Source organism: Nerophis lumbriciformis, linkage group LG18 (genome assembly GCF_033978685.3).
Source record: "Nerophis lumbriciformis linkage group LG18, RoL_Nlum_v2.1, whole genome shotgun sequence".
Classification (NCBI taxonomy): Eukaryota; Metazoa; Chordata; class Actinopteri; order Syngnathiformes; family Syngnathidae; genus Nerophis; species Nerophis lumbriciformis.
Genome location: NC_084565.2, coordinates 43,622,501 through 43,634,724, shown reverse-complemented (window position 1 = coordinate 43,634,724; position 12,224 = coordinate 43,622,501). Strand labels below are relative to the sequence as shown.

The window sequence follows — 12,224 nt, the reverse complement described above, 5'->3', positions numbered from 1 at the left end:
CTAGTGCCCAAATAACTCTAAATTAAGTCTTTGTTACTTAGAATATGTTCCCCTAGTGCCCAAATAACTCTAAATTAAGTCTTTGTTACTTAGAATATGTTTTCCTAGTGTCCAAATAACTCTAAATTAAGTCTTTGTTACTTAGAATATGTTCCCCGAGTGTCCAAAAAACTCTAAATTAAGTCTTTGTTACTTAGAATATGTTCCCCGAGTGTCCAAAAAACTCTAAATTAAGTCTTTGTTACTTAGAATATGTTCCCCTAGTGCCCAAATAACTCTAAATGAAGTCTTTGTTACTTAGAATATGTTCCCCGAGTGTCCAAATAACTCTAAATTAAGTCTTTGTTACTTAGAATATGTTCCCCTAGTGCCCAAATAACTCTAAATGAAGTCTTTGTTACTTAGAATATGTTCCCCTAGTGTCCAAATAACTCTAAATTAAGTCTTTGTTACTTAGAATATGTTCCCCTAGTGCCCAAATAACTCTAAATGAAGTCTTTGTTACTTAGAATATGTTTTCCTAGTGTCCAAATAACTCTAAATTAAGTCTTTGTTACTTAGAATATGTTCCCCGAGTGTCCAAAAAACTCTAAATTAAGTCTTTGTTACTTAGAATATGTTCCCCTAGTGTCCAAATAACTCTAAATTAAGTCTTTGTTACTTACAATATGTTCCCCTAGTGTCCAAATAACTCTAAATTAAGTCTTTGTTACTTAGAATATGTTCCCCTAGTGTCCAAATAACTCTAAATTAAGTCTTTGTTACTTAGAATATGTTCCCCGAGTGTCCAAAAAACTCTAAATTAAGTCTTTGTTACTTAGAATATGTTCCCCTAGTGTCCAAATAACTCTAAATGAAGTCTTTGTTACTTACAATATGTTCCCCGAGTGTCCAAAAAACTCTAAATTAAGTCTTTGTTACTTACAATATGTTCCCCTAGTGTCCAAATAACTCAAAATTAAGTCTTTGTTACTTAGAATATGTTCCCCTAGTGTCCAAATAACTCTAAATGAAGTCTTTGTTACTTACAATATGTTCCCCTAGTGTCCAAATAACTCTAAATTAAGTCTTTGTTACTTAGAATATGTTCCTCTAGTGTCCAAATAACTCTAAATTAAGTCTTTGTTACTTAGAATATGTTCCCCTAGTGTCCAAATAACTCTAAATTAAGTCTTTGTTACTTAGAATATGTTCCCCTAGTGCCCAAATAACTCTAAATGAAGTCTTTGTTACTTACAATATGTTCCCCTAGTGTCCAAATAACTCTAAATTAAGTCTTTGTTACTTAGAATATGTTCCTCTAGTGTCCAAATAACTCTAAATTAAGTCTTTGTTACTTAGAATATGTTCCTCTAGTGTCCAAATAACTCTAAATTAAGTCTTTGTTACTTAGAATATGTTCCCCTAGTGTCCAAATAACTCTAAATGAAGTCTTTGTTACTTACAATATGTTCCCCGAGTGTCCAAAAAACTCTAAATTAAGTCTTTGTTACTTACAATATGTTCCCCTAGTGTCCAAATAACTCTAAATTAAGTCTTTGTTACTTAGAATATGTTCCTCTAGTGTCCAAATAACTCTAAATTAAGTCTTTGTTACTTACAATATGTTCCCCTAGTGTCCAAATAACTCTAAATTAAGTCTTTGTTACTTAGAATATGTTCCCCTAGTGTCCAAATAATTCTAAATTAAGTCTTTGTTACTTACAATATGTTCCCCTAGTGTCCAAATAACTCTAAATTAAGTCTTTGTTACTTATAATGTGTTCCCCATACTAAAGTGTTACCAAAAACATATAACTTTGTCTTGAATTTGAAGAAAAAAAACATTGTATTTGTCACTAAAGAAGGGTCATATGAAACTGCTGGGGTTCCGTACCTCCAACAAGGTTAAGAACCACTGTATTAATGTATTGCAAAAATGGGTTTGTATCAAGAATCCAGTCTGAATCAAATCATGAATTCGCAATCGAATTCCCTCACTCTTTCGAAAACCATCCTTGAGTAAAATGAGAAGAATAATACCTTTAAATATTGTCATCAAATTATTTTTGTATGATTTTTTTTTTTTAGGTTTGTCTGCCATTTTCGGCATTGAATCCCCCGCATAGATCCTCTTTATATCATCATTGATGAAGGTTTGTTTTGTTCCTTGTATATCAAAGGCGCATGCATCATTTCATTCAGAATTGATGAGAAAAGCTTTGTGTTTACTCACCAAGTATCGCTGTTGTCCCCAAAACATCCAACTGTTCACTGACAGCGTTGAGACACATGGCATTTAAAGTCATGATACAATTATTTGTGTGCATACTCTTTATTGCTGCTGACAACTTCATGGCTTTTAGTACACAGACTGTACCGGGCAACACACTCCACCTCATTTCCTGTGAGGACAAACCAAATGAGCGCCACCAAGTGGCCCGGGAGAACAAATACATGCTGTCTTTTTTGTGGGAAGTCACTTGTCACTTTAGGGCAGGGCCGGCCCGTGGCATAGGCCGTATAGGCAAATGCTAAGGGCGCCGTCCATCAGGGGGCGCCACGCCAGTGCCACAAATGTAGGAGAAAAAAAAAAGAAAAGTTGGTACTATTATTTCTAAATACAAAAAATAATCCCACGTTAATTAAAATGCAAAGTAAAGCCTATATAATAGAAATATTATTTGGCACGGTGCGCCCCCTCCCTTCCCGTATCATGACTCTTTTTGGACGTCACCACATCAAAAAATCAACACAAGATGTCAAAACGGCCAAAACTGTCAGGTGCCCAGGGAAGAAGAAAGAGAAAAGAAGAGGAGGAGAAACGAGAAAAGACAAGAGGTAGCAGGTAGGTAGCGTTAGCCTACATGAAATTATTTGTCTGTTACAGAATGTGATAGTAACCTGGCTTTTTAGCATTAAGCTAATGTTACATGACTCGGCAATTGCTAATCAATAAATAGCTAGTTCTGTTTTAACGTCGGGTTAATATTGTGGAGGGGGCTAAATCGTTATGGAAAATAATAATGTAACGTTAGGTAATTACAGTACTCCCACCTTACATTCCTCAGGGACATTTGTATTAGATCTTTTAAGCAGGTGTTTTTTGTTTACATTGTTATTGCCTTCTGGTTAGCTAATGTTTGCCCTGCAGGTAATAGTCACTTTTCCACCCCTTTATATATTAGGTATAGTTGTAAGCCTAGTTGTTAAAGTGCACATCATTAATGTTAATTAAGCAATATGTATGTAAAAAATATTGTATTTCATATATTCATTTTTTATTTTTTGCATTCATTTATTTATTCATATTTTTTTTAATCTTGTTAACTATTCTGATTGTTAATTTGCTTTCTTTAAGTAAAAAAAAAAGGTCAAAGCCAAAGCTATTCGGTTTCTTGTGAGTATATACACTTCACTGCCGATGTGGGGGGGCGCCACCTAAAATCTTGCCGAGGGCGCCAGATTGGTTAGGGCCGGGCCTGCTTTAGGGCATTTTTAAATAAGACAACAAACACTCAGTGTAGGTTTTGGTCATTGATATTTTCTTTTCATGAATGCTGTCTCACCATCGTCATCTGGGATCACCCCAGTAGGATTTTGACGAATACTTTCTTCATGACAGCTGAAGCCGAGGGCAACTAAACGCCCGCAGACTGTGCCATCTGTAGCTACATTTGCCAAGTTGTCTACATCAATGCCGCATTTCTTCACATTACGTTGGGATAATTATGGCTTTATATACAAAAGCAGTGAAGTCAATCTGGCGCCCTAGGCAAGATTTTAGGTGGCGCCCCCCCCCCACATCGGCAGTGAAGTGTATATACTCACAAGAAACCGAATAGCTTTGTCTTTGACCTTTTTTTTTACTTAAAGAAAGCAAATTAACAATCAGAATAGTTAACAAGATAAAAAAAAAAAGAATAAATAAATGAATGCAAAAAATAAAAAATGAATATATGAAATACAATATTTTTTACATACATATTGCTTAATTAACATTAATGATGTGCACTTTAACAACTAGGCTTACAACTATACCTAATATATAAAGGGGTGGAAAAGTGACTATTACCTGCAGGGCAAACATTAGCTAACCAGAAGGCAATAACAATGTAAACAAAAAACACCTGCTTAAAAGATCTAATACAAATGTCCCTGAGGAATGTAAGGTGGGAGTACTGTAATTACCTAACGTTACATTATTATTTTCCATAACAATTTAGCCCCCTCCACAATATTAACCCAACGTTAAAACAGAAGTAGCTATTTATTGATTAGCAATTGCCGAATCATGTAACATTAGCTTAATGCTAAAAAGCCAGGTTACTATCACATTCTGTAACAGACAAATAATTTCATGTAGGCTAACGTTACCTACCTGCTACCTCTGTCTTTTTCTCGTTTCTCCTCCTCTTCTTTTCTCTTTTCTCTTCCCTGGGCACCTGACAGTTTTGGCCGTTTTGACATCTTGTGTTGATTTTTTGATGTGGTGACGTCCAAAAAGAGTCATGATACGGGAAGGGAGGGGGTGCACCGTGGGGGGGCGTAATGTTGTAACAAATAATATTTCTATTATATAGGCTTTACTTTGCATTTTAATTAACGAGGGATTATTTTTTGTATTTAGAAATAATAGTACCAACTTTTTTTTTTTTTCTCCAACATTTGTGGCACTGGCGTGGCGCCCCCTGATGGACGGCGCCCTTAGCATTTGCCTATACGGCCTATGCCACGGGCCGGCCCTGAGTGAAGTTGTCACATTGTGTAAATGGTAAATAAAAATAGAATACAACAAATCCTTTTCAACTTATATTCAATTGAATAGACTGCAAAGACAAGATATTTCATGTTTTAGCATTCAATCAGACATTATTGTCAGGTTTTGTATTAGTCTTCCTAAAAATCTGATATTTGTTTTTAGATCTTTAAGATGGAAAGTGTAGCTGCCATTCTGACAGTGACGTGCGGTGAGGTTGATGGCTGGTGAGGCACTGACTTCATCACAGTCAGATTTACAAAAATATGAACCCTAAAGAGTATCTTATTCACCATTTGATTGGCAGCAGTTAACGGGTTATGTTAAAAAGCTCATACCAGCATTCTTCCCTGCTTGGCACTCAGCATCAAGGCTTGGAATTGGGGGTTAAATCACCAAAAATGATTCCCGGGCGCGGCGCCGCTGCTGCCCGCTGCTCCCCTCATCTCCCAGGGGGTGATCAAGGGGATGGGTCAAATGCAGAGGACAAATTTCACCACACCTAGTGTGTGTGTGACAATCATTGCTACTTTAACTTGACTTTAACTTTACACATACAAACTGTAGCACACAAAAAAGCACATTTAATAAAAAAAAACGTTATTATGGTCTTACCTTTACTTATAAATGAAGTCCATGCGCCGCAACTAAAGCCCTCACTTCAACTTTCCACGTGCAAGATTGAATCTATTTAAAAAAGTGTAACCGAGGGTTTATAAATGTCGCCTATACTGTATGAAACTACAAAATAGCAAACACGGAGGCTCCAGTTTACACGAGGACCACTTTATTTACCATCTTTCAAAAACCTCCGCAACGTGACATCACTTCCGCTCTTAGCGCCTTCAAAATAAGAGCTCAAGGCATATACTGTATAACAGCGCATAACAGGAACTTAACATCACAAAGAGGAAAGCCCATGAAAATAGGTTACAAAAGTTATTTAATAAGAAGCCAAAAAGTGCAAAAACAATAATGTTCGTGTTGGAGGAGTTGTGTACCTAATGTTGTGTCCCTGCAGTCATTCACAACTCCTCCAACACCAACATTATTGTTTTTGCACTTTTTGGCTTCTTATGAAATAACTTTTTTTAAATAGATTCAATCTTGCACGTGGAAAGTTTAAGTGTGGGCTTTAGTTGATACAACAATTCTACGGCGGGGGTGCAGGAGGCGAGCCTCAGCCAGTGCGTCTTTTGCAGCCGTTTTATGATCGCTCAGCACAAGAAATACTTTACACACATACAGTTGACAAAATACACTGTACATTATATACCTCAGCTAACTAAACTATGGAAATGTCTAATATAGTTCATATAGCAATACGGTCTCACTGCACAGCAGGCCAGCAGTTAGCCGAGTCCGGAATCCATGTTGAGGCACTGAGTGACGTGCCTCAACTGGCTGCTGTTCACCGCACCGTCTCTTCTCAGTATTTGAACGGCAAATGTGAAAATTTAGCCATTTTGAATAAAAATAATCTAAAACTGGTGAAGTTAAATGGAAAATAACTTTATAGTATAATCACTGGATACATATAACAATTTAATTAATTTTTTTTCTTTTTACATTTTTTTTTCTTTCCATGATGGCAGGTGAGGCCCCGCCTCACCTGCCTCTAGTGACTGCACGTCACTGCATTATGATGTGTAGTCATGTTTTCAAATGACCGTAAGTATTGAACTGTCTCAGTGGCCTAGTGGTTAGAGTGTCCGCCCTGAGATCGGTAGGTTGTGGGTTCAAACCCCGGCCGAGTCATACCAAAGACTATAAAAATGGGACCCATTACCTCCCTGCTTGGCACTCAGTATCAAGGGTTGGAATTGGGGGTTAAATCACCAAAAAATGATTCCCGGGCGCGGCCACCGCTGCTGCCCACTGCTCCCCTCACCTCCCAGGGGGTGATCAAGGGTGATGGGTCAAATGCAGAGAATAATTTCGCCACACCTAGTGTGTGTGTGACAATCATTGGTACTTTAACTTTAACTTTAACTATACAAAGTATTTCAATGGTTGGAATCTGCGCTTTAGCAAGATATGTTGTCAATATTCAGTGTTTTATCGTCCGTAGTTAATATTGTCAATCCCGCATTCTTTATTTTCATGTACATTCTGCGTGTCTCATTCAGAAAAAAAGGGAAATTACCATTCTGTTTTTTTTTTGAAGCAGTCTGTCATAACTTTTTTAGCATTCAATCAAGACATTTTTGTGAGGTTTTGTATTAGTGTTCCTAAAAATAGATATACCAGCCCTCAGACATATTTTGTTCTCTAAATTTGGCCCCTCGAGTCAAAATAATTGCCCAGGCCTGAACTGGGCAATTAACTGACTTTGATTGATTGATTGAGAACTTTATTGACATCTTAAAGAATAGAATCCATGTAATGCTTTAAATGGATGGCACAAAAAGCCAAAAGGCTTGTTTCCATTGTGGTCCAATGGACTGACTTCTTCATTCCAGTGCAGAGTCCGGTCTTGAGCTGCTTGTAAGGTCCGCCCTCTGCAGAAACCTCTTCCACTTTGTCAGGAGCCTCAGCTGCGACCGCCTCGGCTTCTACTCGGACTTTCTCAATGAATTCTCAGAGTTCGTTGCTGATCTAGTGACGCACGCAGACAATATAATCATAATGGGGGACTTTAATATCCATATGAATACCCCATCGGACCCTCAGTGCGTGGCGCTCCAGACTATAATTGATAGCTGTGGTCTTACACAAATAATAAATGAACCTACGCATTGCAGCGGTAATACGATAGATCTAGTGCTGGTCAGGGGTGTCACCACCTCCAAAGTTACGATACTCCCGTATACTAAAGTAATGTCCGATCATTACCTTATAAAATTCGAAGTTCTGACTCATTGTCAACAAACTAATAATAATAACTGCTATAGCAGCCGCAACATTAATGCTGCCACAACGATGACTCTTGCTGACCTACTGCCTTCGGTAATGGCACCATTCCCAAATTATGTCGGCTCTATTGATAACCTAACTAACAACTTTGACAATGCCCTGCGCAAAACAATTGATAGTATAGCACCGCTAAAACAAAAAAGGGCCCCTAAAAGGCGCACCCCATGGTTTACAGAAGAAACCAGAGCTCATAAATTATCATGTAGAAAGTTGCAACGCAAATGGCGCGCGACCCAGCTTGAGGTTTTCCATCAAGCATGGAGTGATAGTTTAATATCGTATAAACGCATGCTTACCTTAGCTAAAGCTAAATATTACTCAAATCTCATCCGCCTCAACAAAAACGACCCTACATTTTTGTTTAGTACAGTAGCATCGCTAACCCAACAAGGGACTCCTCCCAATAGCTCCACCCACTCGGCAGATGACTTTATGAATTTCTTTAATAAGAAAATTGAACTCATTAGAAAGGAGATTAAAGACAACGCATACCAGCTACAACTGGGTCCTATGAACACAGATACAACTGTATCTACGACGGATACTGCAATACAAAATAGTCTCTCTCTTTTTGATGAAATAACATTAGAGGAACTATTACGGCGTGTAAGTGCTGCTTTCGATACCGTCGATCATAATATTTTATTAGAGCTATATAAATAAACATTGATTGATTCTTTTGCTGCTATTCAAAGTTCCCGTGCTGAGCGTTTGTGTTCCCTCAGGTGGAGGAGGCCGACCTGATGAAGGAGGAGTACCGCATCTCCAGGACCGTGCGTCTGGCCTGGTTCCTGGGTCAACTCAACCAAGTCATCTGGCCCACCTCCAAGCCTGAGCTGGTGAGTTTACGTTACATGTTCAATTCATTCATTAAACGGTCCCTGTACTACACAACCCAGAAGCAGTGAAGTTGTCACGTTGTGTAAATGGTCAATAAAAAGAGAATACAACAAATCCTTTTCAACTTATATTCAATTGAATAGACTGCAAAGACAAGATATTTCATGTTCATACTGAGAAACTTTATTTTTTGCAAATATTAGCTCATTTGGAATGTGATGCCTGCAACATGTTTCAAAAAAAGCTGGCACAAGTGGCAAAAAAGAGTGAGAAACATTGAGAAATGGTCTTAAACTGTTAAACAATTTGGCATTTGTTGACAAAGTGGTGACCCTCGCCCCGTCCTTGTTTGTGAATGACTGAGCATTTCATGGAAGCTGCTTTTATACCCAATCATGGCACCCACCTGTTCCTAATTCCTAATCTTTGATATATATATATATATATATATATATATATATATATATATATATATATATATACATATATATATATGTATATGTATGTATGTATATGTATGTGTGGGGAAAAAAATCACAAGACTACTTCATCTCTACAGGCCTGTTTCATGAGGGGTTCCCTCAATCATCAGGAGATTTTAATGGGAGCATTCACATACCATGGTTTATATAGGGCACAGAGTGGGTGGGTACAGGCTGGCGTAGGGGCGTGGTGATTGGCTCATGTGTTACCTAGGAGGTGTTTCCGTCTATGGCGGCATGCTGATACAATTTCGCTGCGCTTGTTGAGGGATGACAGGTCTGGACGGTAAATAATAAACAGTTTCTCTTTCAAGCATAGGTTGCATCTTTTATTACCACTATTGTAAGGTGTGCTGGATGCAAGAATTTGCCATGTTATTGAATATTCAACATTATTGTCTTTGAGGTCCCAAATGTGTTTGCTGAGTTCTGTGGTATTCCGCAGGTTTTGGATCCTGAAAGAAGCCTTGTGATTGTTCCATCTGGTTTTAAACTCTCCCTCGGTTAATCCTACATATGTGTCGGATGTGTTAATGTCCTTGCGTGTTACCTTAGATTGGTAAACAACTGATGTTTGTAAGCACCCCCCGTTGAGAGGGCAATCAGGTTTCTTGCGGCAGTTGCAGCCTTTGTTGGTTTTGGGGTCGCTCTGTCTGGGGGCCGACGGCTCATTTGCAATTGTTTTGTTGTGGTTTGAGATAATTTGTCGTATATTGTTCATGCAGCTGTAGCTCAATTTAATGTTGTTCTTGTTGAATACTTTTTGTTGTTTTGTTGTTCAACAAGAACAACATTAAATTGAGCTACAGCTGCATGAACAATATACGACAAATTATCTCAAACCACAACAAAACAATTGCAAATGAGCCGTCGGCCACCAGACAGAGCGACCCCAAAACCAACGAAGGCTGCAACTGCCGCAAGAAACCTGATTGCCCTCTCAACGGGGGGTGCTTACAAACATCAGTTGTTTACCAATCTAAGGTAACACGCAAGGACATTAACACATCCGACACATATGTAGGATTAACCGAGGGAGAGTTTAAAACCAGATGGAACAATCACAAGGCTTCTTTCAGGAATATATATATATATATATATATATATATATATATATATATATATATATATATATATATATATATATATATATATATATATATATATATATATATGATGGCTGGTGAGGCACTGACTTCATCACAGTCACATTTACAAACATATGAACCCTAAAGAGTATCTTATTCACCATTTGATTGGCAGCAGTTAACGGGTTATGTTAAAAAGCTCATACCAGCATTCTTCCCTGCTTGCCACTCAGCATCAAGGCTTGGAATTGGGGGTTAAATCACCAAAAATGATCCCGCGGCGCCGCTGCTGCTCACTGCTCCCCTCACCTCCCAGGGGGTGATCAAGGGTGATGGGTCAAATGCAGAGGACAAATTTCATTCCACCTAGTGTGTGTGTGACAATCATTGCTACTTTAACTTAACTTTAACTTTACACATACAAACTGTAGCACACAAAAAAGCACATTTAATTAAAAAAAAACGTTATTATGGTCTTACCTTTACTTATAAATGAAGTCCATGCGCCGCTCCTTTTGAACAAAAGCATGGATAACTTGTTTATAGAAGTCTTCCTTATCTTTCTTCAGTTTTAAAAGTCTCTCTGTCTCGATGGAGGTCTTCCTTTAATTATTACCTCCTGCTTCAATTGAAAGTCCAGTTTAGAAAAGTGTTTTATTTTAGATATGTAATCCTCCATGTTAAAAGTCCAGGCCAGAGGAAAAAATAAACCATCGCTGCTAACTGTTGCTGCTTGTTGTCACTTCTTATGCAGCCGAGTAGTCGCATGAATGATCTCTGGGATCACTAGCGCCCTCTACCACCAGGAGGCGGGATTACTGCGAGCCTCAGCCAGTGCGTCTTTTGCAGCCGTTTTATGATCGCTCAGCACAAGAAATACGTTACACACATACAGTTGTTGACAAAATACACTGTACATTATATACCTCAGCTAACTAAACTATGGAAATGTATAATATAATTCATATAGCAATACGGTCTCACTGCACAGCAGACCAGCAGTTAGCCCAGTCATTGCGCAATCCATGTTGAGGCACTGAGTGACGTGCCTCAACTGGCTGCTGTTCACCGCACCGTCTCTTCTCAGTATTTGAACGGCAAATGTGAAAATTCAGCAATTTTGAATAAAAATAATCTAAAACCGGTGAAGTTAATTGGAAAATAACTTTATAGTATAATCACTGGATACATATAACAATTTAATTAATGTTTTTTCTTTTTACATTTTTTTTCTTTCCATGATGACACGTGAGGCCCTGTATGTATGTATGTATGTATGTATGTATTCATGTATGCATGTATGCATGTATGTATATATGTATATATGTATGTATGTATGTATGCATGTATGTATTTATTTATTCCGATAATGATAAGCAGCACTAAGTGTATCTTGTGTTTTTTATGTTGATTTAATAAAAATGTTTATGAGTTTGAACATCAAATATGTTGTCTTTGTAGTGCATTCAACTGAATATGGGTTGAAAATGATTTGCAAATCATTGTATTCTGTTTATATTTACATCTAACACAATTTCCCAACTCATATGGAAACAGGGTTTGTACATATATGTGTATATATATATATATATGCATGTATGTATATACAGTATGAGTATTTATATGTATAAATGTGTATACATATGTATAAATGTGTATACATATATATGTATGTATGTGTATTTATATGTATAAATGTGTATATATGTATATATGTGTATGTATATGTATACATACATACACATATATATGTATGTATATGTGTGTGTATATATATATACATATACAGTATATATGTATGTATATGTATGTGTATATGTATGTATGTATATGTATAGATATATACACATATATACATGTATATATATACATACATACACACATATATATACATATATATGTATATATATACATACATATATATGTGTATGTATGTATGTATATTTATATGTATATATATGTATATATATGCATGTATGTATATGAGTATATATATATATATATATATATATATATGTGTATGTATACATACATACATATATGTATGTATATGTATACATATACATACATATGTATATATGTATGTATATAAGTGTGTATACATATATGTATGTGTGTGTGTATATGTATGTATATATATACAGTATATGTGTATATATG

The 12,224-nt window shown here is 36.9% G+C and overlaps 1 protein-coding gene across 1 annotated transcript in view; it reads right to left on the bottom strand.

The window, feature by feature from the left end:
* LOC133617997 (leucine-rich repeat-containing protein 41-like) overlaps positions 1-2,400 on the bottom strand; it is a 28,630-nt gene extending 26,230 nt beyond the window's left edge. The window contains exon 1 of the mRNA XM_061978446.1: positions 2,216-2,400. Within this exon, the coding sequence (XP_061834430.1) occupies positions 2,216-2,381 (166 nt within the window). The 5' untranslated portion in view covers positions 2,382-2,400. The remainder of the gene's footprint in view (positions 1-2,215) is intronic.
* Positions 2,401-12,224: the final 9,824 nt, after the last annotated feature.